Source organism: Entelurus aequoreus, linkage group LG12 (assembly GCF_033978785.1).
Source record: "Entelurus aequoreus isolate RoL-2023_Sb linkage group LG12, RoL_Eaeq_v1.1, whole genome shotgun sequence".
Taxonomy (NCBI): domain Eukaryota; kingdom Metazoa; phylum Chordata; class Actinopteri; order Syngnathiformes; family Syngnathidae; genus Entelurus; species Entelurus aequoreus.
Genome location: NC_084742.1, coordinates 16,801,245 through 16,826,193, shown reverse-complemented (window position 1 = coordinate 16,826,193; position 24,949 = coordinate 16,801,245). Strand labels below are relative to the sequence as shown.

At 35.8% G+C, this 24,949-nt stretch overlaps 1 protein-coding gene across 1 annotated transcript in view; it reads right to left on the bottom strand.

Moving 5' to 3' along the window:
- Positions 1-10,729: 10,729 nt before the first annotated feature.
- The window catches only part of chchd3a (coiled-coil-helix-coiled-coil-helix domain containing 3a), a 127,677-nt gene continuing 113,457 nt past the window's right edge, over positions 10,730-24,949 (bottom strand). The window contains exons 8-9 of the mRNA XM_062064902.1: positions 23,584-23,719; positions 10,730-12,420 (exon numbers count right to left, since the gene is read on the bottom strand). Of these exons, the coding sequence (XP_061920886.1) occupies positions 12,397-12,420; positions 23,584-23,719 (160 nt within the window). The 3' untranslated portion in view covers positions 10,730-12,396. The remainder of the gene's footprint in view (positions 12,421-23,583; positions 23,720-24,949) is intronic.

Here is a 24,949-nt window from a genome sequence, read left to right as displayed (position 1 = left end):
CATGTTTTTTTTTTTTTTAATAAATATTATATATTTGTTATTTTAATATTATATCAATGTTTTTAATTGCTATTATCTGTAATTTTCCAAACTCACCCAATTAATAATATACTGTAATTGTGCAAGATGCAGAAGATGCCTTATGGGCACATACAGTAGTCATGGCCTATGACACAGTACAGTTGAATAATGGGGAAAACGTAAGCAAATATTTGTGTTCTACTTATTACTAAATTAATGAAAATTATACATTTAGCCCATGTCAGTTATTATTTTCATTTATTTTTTGGTAAAACTCTTAATCAATTAAATATGAATTTTATAAAACTATAGTGACACCCCCACCCCCAAAATTATAGCTTCTTTGTGTGTATATGGTTTTTAAATCATCATAATTCATTTGTTTTATGTATTTATTGACATATGTAATTTCCTTCGCCAAAGTCGCACACTAAAATGGCAAAATATATTACAAAAATATATAAATAAATGCATTAATAGTACCACTAGACAATTTTTGAGGACACTATTATAAAAATACGGACAACGATCCATACTATTGATTAATTACATTTAATAAAATGATGCCTAAAAAACATGAAAAACTAATAATTATGAAGGTTTTTCATTGTCTGCCAGGAGGTTATGTGTTCACCAAGGTGTGCCAGTCTTTCACTTAGCTAGCAAAATACTGTAACTGAAAAAAGTTATGGGTGGATTTTGATAAAACTTTCAGTAAACGTCAGAAATTAGATCAGAATGAGTGATTAGATTTTGGGGATGATCCGGATCGGTTCTGCTACATTACCGTAATTTATGTCACGACGCTGCACTGCTCTGTGTGTGTATGCTAGCGGCCTTGCTTTGACCCATGAAAAAAAGAGAGTGGATAACTGACAAGAGGGTTCACTCCGTTCATTTCATAGAGTGAATCCTCTTGCAGTCTGTTTGGAAGCAAAAGACGAAGAAAAAAAAAAAACATAATTTCATTTATCCTTCCATTAGAAAGTAAAGTAAAGTTCAAATTTGAATGACAATAAAAAGGAAGTCTAAGTCTAAGTCTATTAATTACCTCCAACAGGAAGTTATGTAATCGCTAGCGTTTGTTTGTTAGCAATATAACTCAAAAAGTTAAGGGTGGATTTTGATAAAACTTTCAGGAAATGTCAAAAATGGGATAAAGAACAAATGATTAGATTTCAGGGCTGATTCAAATCACTGTCTATAGTCAGGGTTTTTAAAAATGATTTTTTTTTTTACAATTAGGAGATGCCGTAAGGCCGAGTTGATGTCTTTCCTTTTTTAAATCAATCAATCCATTTCACAGAAAACTTAACAAGCACATATTTTGGCTCAAGTGATTAAGCGTCCAAAAGGAGTGGCAAGAAGCAGAGCTTGTCTGGTCGCACCCCTGTGCCATAAACAGCATCCAATAGAGAGAAAGGAAGAAGGAAAGGAAGAAGGAAGGAAGGAACCAACTGAACCATCACGAGGAAGCTCTTGGGCTATTTGGCAACTGAGGCAAGGAAAAACTACCCTATGGGAAGAAACCTTGGGCAGAACAAAGGCAAGGCTTTGTGTGTCGGCCATCTGCGATCAGGGTAGAGGGACAGAACATATCGAGAGATAAGAAATAACTCATATTGTAGTTCAAAATATTAGGAGAAAGCAGAGCCTGTTCCTTTCTAATTGTGTCCCATAAGTATTCCATAGTGACATCAGACACTTCACTTCAACAGTTCTTTGTGACAACCATCTTGTCAGAATTGGGTTTTCCAGTGTGTTTGTGTTTAGAATCACTTCCTGTCCTGGTGCTCTTGTTTTGTCAGTGTTTCCTGTTTGGTCTCTGTGTTTCAAAGCACCTTTACTTTCTGTTCCATGTCCTGTCAGCACACCTGTTCCTTGATTAATTAGTTCTACTTAGTTCCACCTGGGTCCCTCCTTCAGTGCTGGATCATTGTTACTCGGAGACTGATGCTGAGCGTGCTGTTTTTGCTTGTTCCCTGCGTCCTTGTAAGTAATACATTGGTTTTACTTGCATTCCGCCTGCCGTTCTCTGCATCCTGGGGTCACGCTGCAAGCAACGCTCACCAGATCTGCTTGTACTCTTTCTTAAACTGGCTCATATCAGTAAACTGTTGGAGTTCTCTACTTAATCCAGTCTACAGTTTAATCCCACATACAGATACACTCAAAGCTTTCCAAGTTGTGCATGTATATAAAGTCTTTAAATTCTATTTATTCCCAAGATTGTATTCATCTTCTTTTGTTGAGAAGCACTGTTGCACATTTCTAGGCAGCCCATTATTTGCTTTGTACATGATTTTTGAAAATGTACGAGATCAGTTAATGTCATTATTTGACAATTAATATATAAGGGATTTGTATGTTGTCTATATCTATCCTTATGCATTACTCTGATCTTTTCTGCAGTGCTGTTAGTAAATGAAGGGTACTTTTTTGAATTTATTATGACATTTTCTCATGCTGTAAAACTATTGACTGGTACTGTAAATTTGATCTAAAAGGGCTTTTTGCAAGCTTTGCGCAGGAGTGTGTTGTAAGCATTATATTCCGCCCTCTCACGGCTTTTAGTACATAACGACGTAAAATACGAATAACAATCAAATTAGCTTTGTATGTTGTTAACTAGCTAACATTAGCTATCATTGAATGTATATTCTATCATAGCAACATGACTGCAAACTGTTAGCTGCTTCTCTTGGACGGTTTTGTGTATGTGCATATATATTGTACATTTTTTTATTCAGGTTTTTCCTAATAAGATTTTTTTTTTAAATCATTATGAATAGACTATATAGAGTAGGGACAGTATTATGAATAAACAGCCCCAATCCAAAGTTTACAGACATTTCCTCATGCTATGAAATGAGAATGTGTGCTCATATCTTGGACTGGTAGACTGGTGTTATTTAATCAATTTAATAATAATAATGAGGAAAAAAACCCATTTAGCTTTAATTGTGAAGTGAAGTGAATTATATTTATATAGTGCTTTTCTCAGGTGACTCAAAGCGCTTTACATTGTGAAACCCAATATCTAAGTTACATTTAAACCAGTGTGGGTGGCACTAGGAGCAGGTGGGTAAAGTGTCTTGCCCAAGGACACAACGGCAGTGACTAGGATGGCGGAAGCGGGGATCGAACCTGCAACCCTGAAGTTGCTGGCACGGCCACTCTACCAACCGAGCTGTACAGCCCCATAATTATCCATCCAATCAGTCTCAATCAATTTCAAACATGTAAAAATAAATGTTAAAAGTAGCCATAAAAGTATAAATATAACTATATGCTTTTCTTTTTTTATAAAGATTACTATACTGTTTTTAAATCATATTTGGTTTTCCAGTATTTATAGTAAAGTGTGCTACTTTCTGTTCAATATCTTACTAAATCTAATTAAAAAAAATATTAACATAACACTGGGAGCAGAAGTAGTAAAGGAAGAAGCCAAAAAAAACAAAAAAACAATAAATGATTAATGGATGTCATTAAAATCTTTTTTTTTTTTTAAAGCCACACAGTTCTTGTGTGCACATGGAATATTTTTGTCATAACATGATGTGTTATGTCATTATATAACGTGTGTAATCAGTCAGTTGCTGCAACACACTTTAGTGCTGATCAGTCACAGCGACCATGTCCGCTATATCCCAATCAATAACGGCTTCTGAGGCAACGATAACGACAAAAAGTATGTTAATGAGAGGGAGAGAAAAGGTCAAAGTGAAACAAAATAATTGCTGCTAATTAATATTTAAGTGTGATTAACTTTAGCAGAACTAATTAAATCATCAGTCTTTTGGCCCCTTTGATTAGGTACACCCTCAGCACGCATGGCCACAGGCCCAGACAGTGTGCACTTGCTTGAAAATATTCTTAATTAAAAACAGTAAATATTCCAAATAAACAGTTTAATGCATAATGCTAAAAATTAACAATAAAATAAATAGACAGAAAAAATAGGTACTTTGTGTGTTTGTTTAAAAAAATCTTACAATCTCTAAAAAAAAATGTAATTTAGTGCAAAATAAGACAAAAATGTATTTATTTGTTTCAAATGTAAAATCAGGATCATGATGTAGACTCAGGTGCCATATTTATGAGATGTGATGACAATATTAAAATACTTCTTAAAAAATATAAAAATTATAAAAATTCACAGTAGCTGTTTGTTACAAAATTGTACTTTGATTAGAATATTTCAAATATGTTTGGTCCCTTTTCAATCTGTATATTTAAAATAATACTACATGAAAAAAATCAATAAAAAAATACAAAAAGCATGTTTTTGAAAAAATGACTAAAAGGTCTCACTTTTAAAATGAATATATAACTTCCTAACTAAATATCACCCTTACAATGATGCAGTATGTTAACTATTTCTACTGTGTGTTATAAAAATGCACTTAGATTGATAGAAACATACATATTTGCCAGCCTTGAGACCTCCGATTTCGGGAGGTGGGGGGCGTGGTCGGGGGTGGGGAGGGGCGTGGTTAAGAGGGGAGGAGTATATTTACAGCTAGAATTCACCATGTCAAGTATTTCATATATATATATATATATATATATATATATATATATATATATATATATATATATATATATATATATATATATATATATATATATATATATATATATATATATATATATCTACATCCTGAAAATATGCAAACAAAACTGTGTTTAGATAATTGATACTTCAAACTTGCACAAATAAATCTTAAGGAATATAACATAACTTGGCTTCTGAGAGCTTCAAAATGTAATGAATAAAATGCTAAAGTTGTTGATAAACAAGCAATTATTTTAATAATTAAATATGGTCATTTTAAATGAATTATTATGATCATTTAAAATTTATTATTTCAAATATGTTTATTTTAATGTATAATTCTATGGCTGGATGTAATAAGGAGTCAGAAAAAATACAAATAAAAATACAATTAATTTTGATGTTTTTAGCAAAATATCGTAAAAATGGATTTATTTTTTTATTTTTTTTAAATTAATAAATATATTTATTTTTAGGTAAGATAAACATAACACTGTAACAAACAGTTCAGGGTGTCCCAAGTTACCGGAGTGTGTTAGGTAAGGAGAAGGAGTTTTGTTTTTTGCGTGGTTGTGGAAGAAGGTGTGTGAAGTTTACATTAAAGAAGCGGTGGCTACCGAACCTGCTCTAATGTCTCCCGTTTATTATTTTCTTATATAAGTACACTGTATAGGCGAACCCAGGACACTCGGCTACAATACAATTTATCTCTAGTCTGGATAATTTAGTTCTTGTCACCCTGTTGTCCTCCCGTCTCTTCCCCGAGGATGGCTCCATGAGCTGGGCAAACGGCTGGAGATGCCCTACGTCAACAACACGGTCGGCGGCCCGTCGGTGCGCAGCTCGTACATCGCCGCCCTCTACTTCACCCTCAGCAGCCTGACCAGCGTCGGCTTTGGCAACGTGTGCGCCAACACGGACGCCGAGAAGATCTTCTCCATCTGCACCATGCTCATCGGTGATATGCCGGACGCCTCGTATGGAATAACGTGATTGGGCAGGCACGCTGTTTATATCGTGGGAAAGCGGACGTGAAAAAAGGCTGTCCTCACTCAGGTCCGCATGGAGCTGGAGGGGGCGTGGACTCCAGCTACTGCTGAAAATCGGGAGATTTTCGGGATAATTAATTGTCCCGGGAGGTTTTCGGGAGAGGCGCTGAATTTCGTGAGTCTCCCGGAAAATTCGGGAGGGTTGGCAAGTATGGAAACATAACCTTATTTTTGATTATTTTCTAATCTCTATGCTGACCCTACATGACTCGGTCACATGACCGGGTCACATTGTGCGAATCAGCCTGAACAGGAACAGGAACAGGAACGCCTGGAGGCCTATTTCATAGCCGCATGAAAACATCAGGGTTTCGAACGCAACGCACTAGTGTGTGTTTTTTATCCTGCAATATTTCCTGTTTGCCCTGCAGCCTTTTGTCTACAACATGAACACACGCCACTCACTAAATAATAAATAACTGTCTGTGCTGCAAAGGTGTTTCTGTACGCGGGTACAGAAATATTGTACCCCCAGCTTCCACAATGGGGGTGCAGGCTTGCGGGCAAAACAAGCTACTGGCTATAGTCACAAAAGTAATTTAAATCCTCTCGTGAAGGCAAAGAAAACATATTTTACAGTCGTAAAGGATTAAGCTAAACTGGCCTCTCAGAGTTCACGGCCGGATGGGTTTATGTGGCGCCGTGTAACGGGTTTAGTGTGCCGCAGAAATGCCATCAAACGCTAAAATGTTTCTAGTTTCTCTTGTGGAATTAAGTTCAGAGCACACATAAATAGAAGCAAGAGTGCATAACGCAAATAAAATTAAATAACAGACCTCATACAACCTTGTGAATACGCCCTCTAGTGGATGTGAGTGTTAATATTTACAGACTTCAGGACAATCTAAATGGACGTTTGCAGAAAAAGTGGAATATCGTAACAGTTTTTTTCAATGAACATTAATTAGAATCGGATATGTTTTTTATTTTAATTAAACATTTTATATGTATATTTTCAAATGTGTTCATTTAAATTTAATGTTTGAATAAATAAATAAAAATGAAGGATTAGAGTCAAAACATTATTACAACTTGTTTGTGTTACTTTTCAATACCTGTGTACTAATTAAAGAATGAAAATCAGCAATTGAATTGGATATTTTCATTTACATTTCAAATCGGAAAGAAATCTCAGATTAGAATCAAAACAGAATTTCAAATGGTTTGTCTTGTATGTTTTTGTAAAGAAAAACAGAACAAAACCTAGTTGAAATGAAGTTTTACATTTTAATTTATTATCAAAATCGAAATTTTAGTCTCGCAGATTAAGATTAAAAAAGGACTCAAAGTAGTGCGAGTTCCTTTTTTATTCCCTGTTTTAAACAAATAAATAACTGAAAAGTTAAAAAAACAAAGCATTTTCAATTTTAAATAGTTTATTTTGAAAAAACTATGCGGATTAGGCTCAGAACATGATTACAAGTGGTTTCCTTTGTTTTCAATGGAATCAAATATGACTGAGGAAATTAATTTATATTTTCATTCAAAATTGTTCATTTCAATTCAGAACAAAATCTCACAGCCTAGGATCAAAACAGGATTCAAAGTGGTTTGTTTATGTTTGTGTCCATAGTAGAGAAAACAAATGGAAATTGAATTTTACATGTTCATTTGTTTTTTTAAATCTATTTCGTCACAAATTAGAATACAAGTAGTTTGCGTTTCCTTTTAGTCTCTGTGTAGAAAAAACCCACAATCACAATTCAATGTTATTTATAAAAATAAGGTTTAAAACATTGCAACTTTTTCCGCAACTTTCCAAAAAAGCTGCCTTAAATTCATGCATTTTATAGGAAGCAACAATCAAAGAAGAAGCTTGTAAAGTGTTGGAGGAACTGACAGTAGTAGAAAAACAATCGTTCAAAGTAATTAAGTGTAATTGATTAAAACTAATCGTTAGTTTTTGTCCAAAATCCTACATCATTCATGATCTATTAGCTCCATTATTACTGGATAGAAACCAGATAGAATTATTGCCTTTTGTTTACACTTAAAGGAGTCCATTAAAGTCAATTTCATCTCACCTTCAGATGAGATTGCCTCCTCTCGCTAAATGTCACATCCACCACGCTGTAGGCCAAGCTCCTGCACAAAATGATGCTTAAAACTAGCATTCAAAGGCAATCAGAAAAGCAAACAAGACTACACATTGTTACTTTATGTACACAATACTAATATATTCATCATTCACTGTTAATGTGCTCCATCAGGATGGACACAAACAAGCCCGTTAAAAAAAAAACGGTTCGGGCAAATAGGCAATTGCCTAGGGCCCCCAACTTAAAGGGGGCCCCCTGACAAGGACTTGTCATGTATTCAAATCTAACAGCAACAACAACTTTGTGATTATATCACCGGAAAATATAATGACGATATGAGAATAATGCCAAAGACACTGGAGCAATCCCCCTCCAGCAGCCAAAAGTCTAATATGCACAAGGACACTGAAAAAGAGGAATGAATGACACTGTCGGAATAAACAAGCGGTAGAAAATGGATGGATGGATATACATATGTACATACATATTGATAGAAAACGTTTTAATCAAAAGGACTGAAAAAATGAGTATGTGATGTGCTTCAATAAGTTAAAGATCATTGTTTTTTTTGGGGGGGGGGGGGGGCCCGAAGTACCCCCTTTGCCTAAGGACCCCAAATACATTGAAACGGGCCTGAATACAAACAAACACTTAGATTTCCCAAGAAGTCAATTTCAACTCACCTTCAGCCAAGATCGCTTCTTCCCGCGCTTTGCCACGTCCATCACAGCCTCGTCAGCCCCCTCAGGGAGCCCTGGCGTCCTCTGATTTGAATTTTAACACCCTGCAACTTAAGGGCCTCTTGACAAAGGCACTTTTATCCGTGATACGGAAAGTGGAGCGCAAGAAAAACCTTTAACTTTAGGAGTTAAAACAGGACAATGTACAATTTAGTGTAAATTAGCGATCTTCAACGTTTTCCATGCAATCAACCCCCAAACTGACGCAGAGCTGGAGTGGGGATCCCCAATTATATGTCCTGTATAACATTGTGTTTTAAATTAAACATACATGTGTGTGTACATACACTTTATTTATATATATATATATATATATATATATATATATATATATATATATATATATATATATATATATATATATATATATATATATATATATATATATATATATATATATATATACACTTTATATATATATATATATATATATATATATATATATATATATATATATATATACACTTTATATATATATATATATATATATATATATATATATATATATATATATATATATATATGATACACTACCGTTCAAAAGTTTGGGGTCACCCACTTTTTCTGGCCATTTTGAGCGTTTAATTGACCCCACAAATGTGATGCTCCAGAAACTCAATCTGCTCAAAGGAAGGTCAGTTTTGTAGCTTCTGTAACGAGCTAAACTCTTTTCAGATGTGTGAACATGATTGCACAAGGGTTTTCTAATCATCAATTAGCCTTCTGAGCCAATGAGCAAACACATTGTACCATTACAACACTGGAGTGATAGTTGCTGGAAATGGGCCTCTATACACCTTTGTAGATATTGCACCAAAAACCAGATATTTGCAGCTAGAATAGTAATTTACCACATTAGCAATGTATAGAGTGTATTTCTTTAAAGTTAAGACTAGTTTAAAGTTATCTTCATTGAAAAGTACAGTGCTTTTCCTTCAAAAATAAGGACATTTCAATGTGACCCCAAACTTTTGAACGGTAGTGTATATATAGATATATATATATATAGATATACAAACCCTGTTTCCATATGAGTTGGGAAATTGTGTTAGATGTAAATATAAACGGAATACAATGATTTGCAAATCATTTTCAACCCATATTCAGTTGAATATGCTACAAAGACAACATATTTGATGTTCAAACTGATAAACTTTTTTTTTTTTTTTTTGCAAATAGTCATTAACTTTAGAATTTGATGCCAGCAACACGTGACAAAGAAGTTGGGAAAGGTGGCAATAAATACTGTATATCACACAAGAGGCTATTTCATCCCTACAAGCCTGTTTCGCAGGTTTCCCTGCTCGTCAGGGGATTTTATTCGGTATATTTTATTCTGTATTTATTCGAATAAAATCCCCTGACGAGCAGGGAAACCTGCGAAACAGGCTTGTAGGGATGATATAGCCTACTGTGTTTTTTCCTGACCTAACGTATATTCCGCTCTAACCTGGTATTGAGCACTGTATAACGGATAAACCACAGAAACCTCGACTATATACATACATATATATACGTATATATGTATACATATGAATATACACATGTATTTATATATATTTACACATACAATATTAAAAAAAGTCTAGTCAACCAAATACTTCACGATGCCCCTGCAGTACGCTAAGAACCCTCATGTGCTGTAATTTGACTATTTACGGAAGCTTAAGAGAACACCCAGGCATTGTTGAGACTTTCCAGAGAAAATTAATAATGTTCTTGAGATTGCACAGGCTTTCATAAATCCTCCCCAATGTTTTGATCACATGACCCTCCCGCCGTCTCCTAATTTGATTGGAGGAGATGTAACCTCATTGACTGTTAAATCACTTAGCTTGGCCTTAAAAGACACTGGGAGCGAACTAACGGGGCTTAGAGGGAGCACCTGCCGTTAACCGCACACGCTATTATCCCAAACCGTATAATGGAAGTCAACCTCTGACCTCTGAGAGCCTAAAGGTCAAAAAGCAGCTGACTGACAGACAAGACGGCGGATTAATCACACAGCATCTCATGCTTGCTTGCACACAGTCTCCCTCTCTGCTTCTGTCCCTCACCAATGCTCACTTTCTCCTTAGGATTCTGAATTAAGATCGCAGCCAGTCAGACATTACCTGCCTGGAGGCAGCATGAAGAAGTCGTCTCCTCTATGACAACATGAGTCCGAGAGACTGAGCAGGGACACCAGTGAGTAGAAATAAAGACAGAAAAAATAACGAAGCAGATTATAAAGCCTGAGATATGCCGAGCGAATGATTCTTGACTGCAAGCCTCCTAGGCGTCGCTTGGCAAAATGTCGGCATGAATAACACGAGGGGAATCCATCAAAAAAAGCCCACACTTTATTAGCATAAAACACACGAGAGAAAGAGAGCGAGAGAGGGATGATGCCCGCTGAATATTAATGGAAGGATAAGTTCAACGAGAGTTGCTGCATCTTTTATTCCGCCTCTGATCGGAGAGTTACACAAATAAGCACAATACAAACGTGAACATGTGTACTTGTGTACTTGCTAGTGCCGAGGAAGCCATGAGGTTTGGAAAAATACTTTCATGTGGGTAATGTAGTACATGAGGTGGGGAGGGGTCCAGGTGACAATAGTACATCGCTCCCATTTCAACAAGCATTTCCATGGCAGTATATCTTCTCAAGGGACAATAATATATCAACTTTGGAGTAGTCTGTGTACAGCTTGTGTAGCAGTATGGATTTACTATTCACTAAAAATGACTCAACACACACAAAAGGTCTGAATATCAGGCAACACAAGTCAGTCGAACATAATGGCGGTTATGTATTTCATGGTCTGTGGCTGCATGAGTAGCTCCGGGACTGGGAGAGTTGTGGTTCATTGAGGGCAGCATGAGTTCCAACATGGTGGTCTTCCAACACAATAACTAACCCAAACACAATAACTAACCCAAAAGTGCTGTGCTGAGGAAGCTGAAGGTGTATAAGAGAAGTATGTGTCTTTTTATGCAACTAAAAAAATAATATTTAAAAATATATAATAAATAAAGTTTTGATTACATTTTTTTATAATTCAATCTAATTTATTTCCCCTCCAAATGCGTTGAGGGCGAAGGTAGTCAGCCGTCACGTGGTCACCATCATGACCAATAAAAAGGCTGATAGACCAGATAGTGCAGTAGGTGACATTGGCCATGTTGTCCAGAATGTTCTTCAAAGGTTCCCAGTTCCTCTTCCTCAGTTGCTTGGCTTGCTCCTTCTCTTTTCTTAGCAAGGTAGAACAAAACATCTTTATAGATCTCCTGTCCGTCTCCCTCGGTAACACAGCTCCACACCTCTTGGTCACTGAACACCTTTTCGGCTTTCTTGTATCTAGCAGTAGATGTTTTCAAGGTTCTCCAGGGACCACAGAAACGTTTCTTTAGACTCACTGTACATAATCTAACCAAAACTTTAAAGTTATATATATTTTTTTGTTTGGTTGCATGAAAAGACACATTTCTCTCCATTATCTTTGCTTGTACATGTTGGAATTAATGATTCCTCTGATGAACCGCAGCTCCCTCTGCACTGGCAGCACTTGCGCAACCAGTGACCAGAACACAACCATCATCATGTGTGTGTTGCAGATACTTAAACAATAATAGTTGTGTGGGTTTTTTTTGGAGTGTAGAGTAAATGTGTAGTGTTATACAAGCTCAACAGGGACTACTCTAAAAAATATTAATTTCTCTAGTAAGCTCACTTGACAAGAAATAATACAACTTACTGAAATGTCAGCTATTGGGTGATTGTATGTCTAAGGCTTTTTGGTGCATCCAAAGAGGGAAAAGTGTCACCTTTTTCCACAGGAGAGACAAGACAAGGTTTGTTTTCCGGTCTTCAGAGTTTGTCTTTTTTCAGGGTGTGCATCTTGGTGCTGACTCATTCCTCTTTTCTTGTCAGTCGGTCGATAATCAGTGATCCCACACAATAAACTCTTCATTGCTCCATCTTTCTTATCCCCTTCCTTCCTTTAACCGCCGGTCCTCAACTTGGTCTGCAGACAGACAAAAACAGAAAAGAAAAAAAAAAAGCTTAGGCAAGAAATGAAAATGGACCAAGAGGATTATGTTACACAGGAATAGACAAGACAAAGAGGAAGGCCTAGGACTACAATAAAGGCCAACGGGGATGTGAGGAGGAGGAGGATGTTGAGCCGCAGAGAGAGCACCCAAGGGCAGTGGGTTCCGTGTTCCTGATAAGTGCGACCACAAATCCCCAGCACTGGCTGTCAATAACCATTTGAACTGCGAGCTGCAGCTAAAGACGGAGGATGAACATCGCCTTACAGGAGAGATGAGTGCTGGAAATGACGACAAGGGAGTGGCGAGTAAGTTCAGGTGCTCCAAAACGTCCCTGTCATTATTGATCGACCTGTAAAACTGCACACTATTCCACTTTATTGCAAATTGGCCCTTTTTGGTATTAACATTGGAGGCAGAGTGTCAAAGTGGCCGCACTCCCATAAATAATAGACTATACACCGAAACACCCCAAAGGACTCATTATTGGAGCAAAAAGGTGAAGGCAGGTTTAACAGTATTGAGGGTACAACTCAATCCAGTGTCCATCGACACACAATACAGGACAAAGGTAGAAGTATTGTAAAAGTCAGTAAATTTTACGGTAAAAAAAAAAAGAAACGGCAGCTCCAGAGTTTTACCGTAAAAAAAAAAGGTGCCCTTTTTTAATTGACTGTAATTCAGTCAATATGCATAAGGCTTCTCCTTTGGCTGTTGACGTATGCAATAACTTATTGTGTTTACAGTTTTTCGGATGTGATCGTACAAGCTTTCCTGACTTATTAAAGGGGACATGTGATGTCTTTAATCTACATTTAAAAAATACTTCCTTGTGGTCTCGATAATATGTATTGGATATGCTTTGGTGTAAATGTTGCTCCACAGTCACGTTTATAATCTGTTGTTTTGAGTCTGTTTGCAAGATGTTTGTGTGTGGAGGCGTTCCAAGATGGCAAAATAAATCATACCCACCCTCTCTAAAGGTATCATAATTCATCTTTTACAAATATACAATTTAAATATATATCGTGAAGTCACGGCCGCTATTCTTTTTCCAAACACACTCGAAAATAAACTTCATAAACATATAGAGTCACCCCGTCACAACATTAGGTACACCTGCACAGTCGCCGATTGATTTAGAGTCTGCATAAAAATGCAGTTTTTAGCAGCATTTTTGTCACTGCATGCCGAATGCAGCTGAGATTGGCTTCAGCACCCCCCGCGACCCCGAAAAGGACAAGCGGTAGAAAATGGATGGATGGATGGATGTCGCACGTTGTCTTATTAGGCACATGCCTAGATTAAATGAAAATAATACTTTATTGTACCTTTTTATTCTCTTCACAGCTTTAGCACTTCACTTTAAAGGGAAACTGCACTTTTTGGGGGAATTTTGCCTATCATTCACAATCTTCATGTAAGACAAGAACACCTATTTCTTAGTTTTAATGCATTCTAAATAGTAATTAAATGCGATCAAAGGTGGGCTTACAATGTAGCCTGTTGGAGCCGCTCTACTCTGGCTATAGAGCGCTTAAAAAAAACATCCAAAAAAACTCCATTAAGGTTGTAAATACACACTAAGTATATATGTGATGTAGTAACAGGCATATTTATAATAAAATGTAATATTTTAATATTTTGCTGAATTCAAGCATACGCGGCCCATTAATTTAAAAAACGCATCACGACATTCACTTTTTTTTTTCCACCTACATCACTGATTACTACTCAACGCAGACTTCATAAGAGCCAACAAACATAATAAAACATCACTCTCTGTACAAGGTCTGCTGTCATTAGAATGCCAACTGATATAATTTTGTTCTAGTCCTGTTTTCCAATGAAGAATGACTCAATCCTTGCGAAGAGAAGAGGGATGGAACTGAGTGTCTCTTCGTGTCGTTCTCACCATTTCCGGGTCTAAATTAGATGCCAAAGTTAACCTACTCGTCGGAATATGTCCTCATCCCTCTACTATCCAGGTGAGAGGCATGATTTATGATCTAGTATAAAGTTCCACGAACAAGGAAGCGAGATCATGTCAACAATGGCACACAAGCTTGTGATCATGGCGCCGCTATAAATAGTTTGTCTGTGTTAGCGCTTATAATACCAACATCACGAATACTTGGTTAATATTTAAGTCACAAAATGTAAATAGAGTGTTGTTGGCGGTCCTTGGATGTTTTTTGAGGGGTTTATGGGTGGAATAGAGGACCTCCCATTGGTGCCGTTCTAAGTGGACTTTTATTTTAGTATATTTACGAGTTAGAATGCATTAAAATAAAATACATTCGGCGTCATGTCATCATGAACAATAGGCAAAATTCCAAAAAGAGTGCAGTTCCCCTTTAATGTTGAAATAAGTATGTTCACCTCGCTGTGACGTCACCACGAAGTCGGACTGCAAAACCCCGCGAATTGAAGTATCTAAAACACCATACTAGCTCACACCAAAAGGCATGATCCTTAAGATTTGATACTTTTGCATTGTTTAACATGAGTATTCAACTCTTTAACAATATTTAAAAGTCAGAAAGGACACAATTAATCATAGTTCACCTTTAATCAACTTGCTATTGTGCTCTTCTTAGCTGGTTACTCTCTGCAGTCACACAGTTCCAGGTAGACTTCAGTTTAACTATGCAAAACATTTATTATTTTCCTGTATCACTACTTCACATTCAAGCTGGCTTAGGAACTAGCATGGCTTGTCCTCTCCTACTGCTGTGCTTTTGCTCTTTTGTGTGTCTGCACTAGTTACACATTTTAGAACTGTCTGTATTACGTTATTTAGCATACTTAAATAATCCATATTTGGACATTCGTCCATGGATTCAAAAACGTCCATGTTCCAATCGTGATGCATTTAAGAATCCGCCATTTCCACCATCCCTCGTACAATCAATTCCCCAAATCCCTCAAAGTATGATAATTTGAGCCCTCCACCAAGCACGTAGCTATTTGCAAACACCAACAGGATAAATCCTGCTGATGATGTTGTGCATTGTCTTATTGTCCTGTGCATTGTGCCACTTCAAAGCTAGGTGGGGACGCTGTTCTGTAAATAGCAGCTTTTTGTCCAACAGGGCAGTTACTTTATTTCAAAGTAAAAATACATTATAAAATATAGTATACATCATTTATGGTAAAGTTGTACTCTAGCAGATGGTGCAAAACATCAGATCGATGTCAAATATGGTTTGTACGATCATTTCCCTCAGACTATAATAACTTTAAGGTTCTGCTACAATAATTTGTCATTTCCCATCTGGTAACACTGCTTCCAGGTGTGCTTATGCATCAAATCACTTGTGTGTTGTGTGCAGGAGTTCTGTCAATTTGTATCCATAACTTTCCACTATAGCATTGAAGATGTTATCATTCCTGTCCAATTACTTTTGATGACATCTTTTTTTTGTAAATCTGTCCTGCGCCGAAAGGGACAAGCGGTAGTAAATGGATGGATGTCCTGCGGATCAGCGTCATCTGCAGTGGACGTTTGTATTTCCTCTATTTCTTTTGTCATATTTACAAATTTTAGAGAAAAAATGGAGATGTTATTAAAGTCAGTTGATTTTATGGCAAAACATTTGGCAGCTCAGTCACCAGAATCTCATCCTAAAAATAAAAAGGTGACAGTTTTCAATTTACAGCAATGTACTGCAAAAACAATTGTAGATTTTATGGTAAAAAAAAAAAAAACGGGCTGCTCAGTCACCAGAATTTAACTATAAGAATGTAATTTCAGATAAAATAAAGAAGACCTAAAATGATTCATTGATGGCATCAAAATTATGTGTCTTAAGCCAAATTTTAGGTGCTCCTTGGAAGCCAAGTACTAAACTTGTCTGTGGCAATATGATTAAATTGATACGTAATTTAGGTTCAAGGTTGTTCTTCTATCGTTCCGGTTTGCTGATATTATATTATAGTTTAAAATATCCACATATTATGTATTGCAATCGTATTTGGGTGCTACTATGGCCGCCTCAACCGAAAACACACAAATCATGATTTTAATCAACAGATCCCCAACAATGTAAAAATATCCATTAAAAAATATATTTTGTTCATGAGTATGTCTTTTGCGACAGGTGCATGCACGTCTGCCATTCAACTTGAAGAATAGTGCTGGCGAGATTACTTGTGGTTTTAGCTCAGTGGTCAGCACGCTTGCCTCTCACCACAGCGATCTGGGTTCTTGCTCCGCTCGGAGCAGTAGAAAAAAACAACGGAGTCGAAAGAGAGAGAAAGAGTACACAATTACAACATGAAGCAGAGCTGTCTGTGATTGACAGCCATGAACACCAATCATTGCATTTCTCTCTCAAAATCGGGGTAACCTGATTGGGTGGGGACCCCTGGGTGTCCGTGTCAATCATACTTTTACAAAATATTACTACCGTAATTAAAAATATATTGTTCAGAATAATTACTTTTTCCAATGACGGTCTTCCACTGCTCCTCTTTTGAAAAAAGACAACATTTTGACAATATTTGATGACCATATATTGAATTTCTATTTTTATATTTGAGCATGTACATTTCTCTACAGATTTACCAACAGTTTTCCATAAATCATTTTCCATATTCATCTGATATAAATAATTAGTCAACAGAAGACTGTAGTGACGGTTGTCTATTAGGTATAATGTCTACTAAGAAATGTGCGCTAAAACGAGGAGCCTCTTTTTGGACTAAACTAACACAAGCTCTTCAATCCACAACTACATTTTTTTCTTTTAAAAGACAATTAAAGGCTGTGTTGGTCTGGAGTGAATTATGATGTGGATTTTTGTTGTGTACGTTATGTATTGCATTTGACTTGTTTATTCTTGCTGCTGTGATAATTGTTATGTTTTAGAGCAGGGGTCACCAACCTTTTTGAAACCAAGAGCTACTTCTTGGGTACTGATTAATACGAAGGGCTACCAGTTTGATACACACTTAAATAAATTGCCAGAAATAGCCAATTTGCTCAATTTACCTTTAACTCTATGTTATTATTAATAATTAATGATATTTACACTTAATTGAACGGTTTAAAAGAGGAGAAAACACGAAAAAAATGACAATTAAATTTTGAAACATAGTTTATCTTCAATTTCGACTCTTTAAAATTCAAAATTCAACCGGAAAAAAGAAGAGAAAAACTAGCTCATTCGAATCTTTTTGAAAAAATTAAAAAAAGAATTTATGGAACATCATTAGTAATTTTTCCTGATTAAGATTAATTTTAGAATTTTGATGACATGTTTTAAATAGGTTAAAATCCAATCTGCACTTTGTTAGAATATATAACAAATTGGACCAAGATATATTTCTAACAAAGACAAATCATTATTTCTTCTATAATTTCCAGAACAAGAATTTTAAAAGAAATTCAAAAGACTTTTAAATAAGATTTAAATTTGATTCTACAGATTTTCTAGATTGAATTTTAATCATAATAAGTTTGAAGAAATATTTCACAAATATTCTTCGTTGAAAAAACAGAAGCTAAAATGAAGAATTAAATTAAATTGTATTTATTATTCTTTACAATAAACAAATTTTTTTTACTTGAACATTGATTTAAATTGTCAGGAAAGAAGAGGAAGGAATTTAAAAGGTAAAAAGGTATATGTGTTTAAAAATCCTAAAATCAATTTTAAGGTTGTATTTTTTCTCTAAAATTGTCTTTCTGAAAGTTATAAGAAGCAAAGTAAAATAATTAATGAATTTATTTAAACAAGTGAAGACCAAGACTTTAAAATATTTTCTTGGATTTTCGAATTCTATTTGAGTTTTGTCTCTCTTAGAATTAAAAATGTCGAGCAAAGCGAGACCAGCTTGCTAGTAAATAAATACAATTTAAAAAATAGAGGCAGCTCACTGGTAAGTGCTGCTATTTGAGCTATTTTTAGAACAGGCCAGCGGGCTACTCATCTGGTCCTTACGGGCTACATGGTGCCCGCGGGCACCGCGTTGGTGACCCCTGTCTTAGAGTAAGTGGCTTTACAAGACTCTAGAGACTTCTTAACCTTTCCCAAACATGTGTTGTTGTTTTTTACATTGTATGTCAATTGTTCTTTTGTGACTGTGTGCAAATAAATAAATACAAAAACAACAGTAAAAAAAAAAAACAGTAGTACTGTTTTTCTACTTAGTAATGCGCTGGAAAAACAACCTTCAATTTTATGGTAAAAAACTGGCAGCTCAGCAGCCAAAATTGTACCGTAAAAATAACAGTTGTATTGTTTTTGAATTTACAGTAATTTGGCATAAAAATCACACAACATTTTACAGTAATATGCTGGCCAATAAGCTGCCATTTTTTTATGTACAGATTTGTTCATGCAAATGTCCACTGCAGAGTACATTGTCTTTCAGGAGGGTAAATAACTTTCCACAGTTGCTCGATCTTCCGATACCAATCACATGTATTAACTGTACATTGCTTTGTATTTGTAGTGAGTGTTATTGACAGTTAAACAATGTGAACAATATTTAAACTAGTTCCTTATTCTCTATTATTACATACTGTATAATTGATTGATCAAAACAAAGTCAATAGTCCACAATACTAAACAAACTACTTTTTTTTTTTTTTTAATCCTTTGGTTTTTATCTTCAAAGTCCTCCTGTGTCCAGGGATTTTTTTGGCTGAATTTATAAATTTGTAATCTTTCTATCCCCTCTTGCTCTGGCCCGGCTGTACCAAATGATAATATAAATACATTTAATAAAGTCAAATACAAATAAGGCAACAAGAGAAGTATCCCTCTTTTGTAAAGTATATTTGTACAGCCGATATGGGCATCTACATCAACAATATGATTTGCCTGAGAAGCTGGACAGGACACAAAAAATAAATAAATAAATAAATAAATAAATACATTTTACCAAAAAAAACCTAAATTAATAAATATTTTTAATAAAATAAAAATATTAACCTAATAACTTTAACATTGGTCATATACTGATATTACTCGGTGTGTAACATGCTTAGCCTCGTCCTGCAATGATAATGTTACTTGATAATGATACTTTAGATATTAATAAATGCAGTTTATTTTCCATAATGGAGGTGATTATTATTAGCTTAGTGCGGCTCCACACTGCGTATGGAGACATAATTAGTTGCGAGCCGCTTGTCAGGCAAGGGACTAAAAATAAACAAGTCAAAGGGAATTGGCGTTTGTGAATGGAATGGAGACCACCTACTTTTTCAAAAGAATTGGCCGATGCTGAGTGGTGGCCGATCAATCTGCAAATTTCTAAGTGTTGACAACTACCCAAACAACATCCTGCATCAAAACGGAGAGTAAAAAGCTCGATATTAGCATTCATTTTGTGTTTTGTACAGTGTTGTATTTTGATGTTTTACAGATGTTAACATTAGATTACTATAAGGTTAGACAGAAACCAGTCGGCCCAAGCGCTCAGAAAGGCTGCGATTACTTTGTAGGATATTGATGGTGTGCTTATTTATCCCAGCACAGACACCTATTTTTTTGTCGGGAAGAAGCCAAAAATCGACAGTATTGATGAGACAAGAAGTGCTCGCTTGAAGGTGCCAATTTTCTGTGACCAATCCGTGCTCTGCTGTGTTTTCATTGCACCAATTAGAATCGACTGCTTGGAAGCTTTGTCGAAGTGAAACTTTAGCAGGAAACAGGAAAAGGTTTTTATTTTTCAAACTGTTCCCACAAAATTGGAAGCATGGAATCTTCCACAGTGTTTCTGATGGATGAATTCATCCAAACGTTGAGGGGTTTTTCTTTCTTCATTGTCACACTTGCTGGAAAAGCACAAACTCTCGCCATGAAATGCGAGACGGCGGGGTCAGGGGAAGAAATGAAGTGGACAATGGAAAGATAGGGAGCAGGCGGCCACTCATGTGGCGAGAATACGGAATAAGGCGAGCGGCCGTGGACGCGATGGGGCCGATGATAAACTGGCTGAAAGAGAACGAAAGGGAAGCGGAGAGAAAGAGACAGGTTTTATCCTTCTTGCCCTTCGGCTGCCTCTGACTCGCTGTTTGCTATCTGGACGTGTTAAGTACTGAATGCATTAGGAATGTGGGAGGAAGGAGGCATAAAAGAAAGTGTAAGTGGGTCTAAATGTCATCAGTGACAGCAACGATAAAACTCATTTTCACTGCTGTTGAATTTTCTTGTTGATTTTTCGTTTTTCCAGTTTTCAGCAAGATAAACCAAAAACAAATCTTTCTTTGTTGTCACCACAAAAAGTGTAACGACTTTAGAAACTAGATTTAGCTGCTAATGAACGCACTCCTGCTTAGCATGGAAAAAAATCGAAGCTTGTGTTGCGGCTGTGACTGGTCTGTTATTTCCTGAGTTTGTACCACTCGTTCATGCAGTGTTGCCAAACGTATGCTAATCATCCTATTTGTACGATAATTTTACCCTCTTTCAGAGTGGTGCGATACAGACAATATAAATGATATACATTTGGCCAGGAATAGAGCTTTTTATACTATTTTCATATTGTGATAATGCATGATAATGACACATCCAAGCTGTTTCCTGCAAATTTGACCACGGTAAGCAAATAACTGCATCCTCAACGCAATGTAGCGTTCTCAACTTATGCAGGCTTTAAGTTGAATTGGAGTTGAAGTGATTGTTTTGTTTTTTGTTTTGTCGACAAATAGTGGCCACAATAATTAGTGAAGCTAAACTCATGTCACAGTAAGTTGAATGTTGCAAAGAGGTTTGTTACTGGATACTTTCTAATATGCTTCTGCCTTGGAAGCTTGGTATGGTAAGTGTTATGCAACTATAAGTACTTGATACTTGTTTATATTGACAAATGTGCCGTTGTAGAATGCAATATTGTTCAATTAGGGACACTTATTATGTATGTCTAGCTTGTGTGCTTAGCTGTTGTGTAGCTGCTGGCTCCTAGTAGCCTATAGCCTATCATGTTTACCTTTTGTAAATGATTTGACTAAAATACAAACAAAGGAGCATTGGAAGGTACAACGTAGATACAAAAACACTGGGATTACCATATCGATTCTAAGCAATTCGCAAGATCGTAAAACTTGCCTGACGAGGATGCAGGTGGCCGCCTTGCCTTCCCCCACACAATGAATAAAACATCTCTGCAATTTACATGATGTATATACCTCAAAAAAGTCAGCCTGCACACGACTTTCAGATTCATACTAATGCCCCATGAGAGTGAGCAGTAGAAGCCAGTTTAACTCATTTGTGGGGAAAACAATGAAATTGTAAACTGGGGGGAAACAATCTAATAGAAAAGCTCCATGAATGTAAATAGGTCTTTTGAGTTGTTATATATCGCATAGTGAGTACCAGGAAATCAGGTTAGCATGCACCTGAGTGGCTTCACTGTGAGACTGAGAAAACACATTAGAACTTGTGTACAGACGAATGTGCTGTCCAGCACTAATGACATTAAAACACACACACAGGCCTCCTGTGTCAGCAGGTATTAGGGGAATAAGGTCTTAAATGTAAAGTAGCTGTTGGTTCAGGGCGCCAGGAGTGATATGTAAATCATATTCTACTGGATAAAAGTGCGTGATGCAAGTGTGTGTTGTATATTTATTTAATTTGAAAGTGAGGCCATGAGGTAAAACATCTACAGCACCAGGAGTTTGGGTTTGTGAGAATTTAGTGGTATTTTATAATGTACAATAAAAAGTAACTATTTATTCTTTTAAATTAATTTCTAAGGATTGAAATTGTTAATTTTTAGTTTTTGATTATCAGTAAATAATTTGCCAGGATTTTCTATCCTTTATTTATATTTGTAAAGTATTAACATAGACTTCTAATTATATTTTTAAGACTTGATTCCAATGTCTATTTTAAAATTATTTGTTTAAAAAAAAAAAATTATATTAATAAAATATTTATCATTATTGGTAAAAAAAAAAATGTTCATGGATTTTTTGTTGTTGTTGACTCGTACTATACATCAATAAATTACTTGGATTTTTAATAATCATTTGTAAATTAATTTTAATTCCAATTTTGAGACTTGTAATGTATTTTTCTAAATTATTTGTAGATAAATTGTTTAGATTATAATAATCTGCATTGTTTTTAATTGTGTATATAATTTCCATGATTTTTTAATTCTGATTTTGATACTTGCCTCTAATAACTTATTTATTTGTAGATATATTTAGATGTTTTTAATTTTACATTGTACTATTTTTATTATGTGTAAATAATTCAGATAGGTTCCTAAATGTTTTGTTGAAACTTGCTTTTTATATAATATTTTATTATTTGTTGATAAATCGCTAGATTTTTCTAATTATTTTTTTCATTTGTTTTATCTATATTTTTTAATTTGTAAATATCAGCATTATTTTTTAATACGTTTTGGGGTACTTGCTTCTAATGTATTTGTGCTTGCTTTTAATGTACTCTTTAAAAACATAAGAATTTTTGTATTTATTATTTGTAAATATTGTGCATGGATTTCTAATGGTGGTGCAATGTTGTTCAGACTTTCTTTCTATGTGATATATACCTTTGTTTAATGTTCTTCCTATTTTCAAAAACTTCTTTCTAATGTATTTTTAAAAGTATTCTTAGATGAATTGTTTAGATTTTTGCAAATAATTTGTATTTTTAATCTTCAAATTCAATTGATTTTTAATTGTGTTTGCTTCTGATGTAAATTTGTAGATAAATCACCTTGACTTTTTTATGAACATTTTTTTTCCACATTTTTTAAAATATATTTGTTAATGATTAGCATTTATTCTAAATTTTGTTTTTGGGGACTTGTTTATAGAGTTGTTTTTGCTTTTCCCGTGTATATTTAAAAATCATTGTTTTCTTTCATTATTTGTAGATCATTTGCATAGATTATTATTGGTGTTGTTTAGACTTGCTTCTTTTGTGGTATAATGCCTGAATTTGTGTATATTTTCTGACAAAATTCTCATGAGGGGGTTTCAATAGACATATGCAATAAAATGAGACAACTTACGTGTCATTGGTCCATGACGCTGCATGCTTACTTTACTTTACAAAAAGAACAAGTGTGTTATCTTTGAGAATATAACTTAAGTATAAACTTGGGCATAACTTGGACTAAGGAATTAAATGAAATGTAAAAAAAGACATTATGCACACCTGCTTGGCATTGTTGACACATTGCAGGTACAAAGCTGCTATGTTGGAGCAATGGAGAGTTTTGCCATGGTTTTCTTTGTAGCAAGCCAGGATCTGGCCCTGCAGGTCTGCACACACAGGATACGCCTCGTAGCGTCTGTGGACAGGTAAGGGAAAGGAAGGAGGTGATGAAAATGAGGTAGCATAAAATGAAGGCACACGTGACGAACATCTGTGGCCCTTAAGGTAGAGAGTTCGGCCAGTTGCTCTCCCTTTGAAACAAAGATCAGCATTAACGGAAAAAAGTCAAAGCAGGCACTGTTGATATGACAACAGAAGGTCTACAAAGCATTGATGGACACCATCATCCACAGTTCTGATCAAACAATTTTGCTTTAACTTTCAAACATGTTCATACCAGATGTCAGCGCGTTTGAGCATGCAGGATTTGCATCGTGGTGTCTTGTCCAACATAACCTGCTTTTTTAAGTCTCTTCGCACAGCTCATAAAGATCCATAATGATGATGCCGAGGCTTATTACACTAACAGCAGCGTCATCATTTTGTCCATGCCAGTGCACAGGAAAGTCAACCCGTCAGCGACCTGGAGGCCCCCTGTTGACAAAATCTGATGTTTGATTCGAGAGAAATTATCCCCCCCGTTGGATGCAAAGCTGGGGTTTGGGGACAATATGGGTAATTACCCAGTGTGCACTGCAGCAGGAAGCAAGTACAGCAGTATGTTCATGTATCGCCACACGATTCAATGTGTTGCAATTTGGCATCCCACCTGAATATTAGCTGTTCCTGTGTGTCAGAGCATTGAACAGTGGCAGCCATCTTTGCCACCTTCCTTATGTGGTTCTTCCTTATTACAGCGCCTGTGGGCATCTACATGGACAAGAGTGGCGGCTAATTGCTTTCTTAGCTGTTGGTACCGCCAGGTGCATCCTGCTGATAGAGACCGTCGTGTTTATCACCAACAAATTGACTCTTGCGAGAGAAAAAGGGAGACAGGCTATTTTTTTTTCTTGCTCTGTGGGAAAGAAGCCGAGACTGCACTTAATTTAATCTGGATGACAAGTGCACTGCTAAACACGCAGACAATCCAACATAATCTATCATTAAAATGAACATAAAAATTGTGATGACACTCTTTCTTTGATTCACTCGAGCTGCCCTCCATCATTTACAACACAGCAACGCCGCGTTTCAAACTGATAAATAAAAGACGCACCTGACATATCATCAATACAACAGTAAAAAGAATACAACACAATGACAAACAGGACGCAACAATACTTCATTGCTGCAAATACTTTGGCACTTAGACAAACTGGAAACTAAGAAGGGGTCGTATGATTTTTTTCTACATTTTGAACACTTC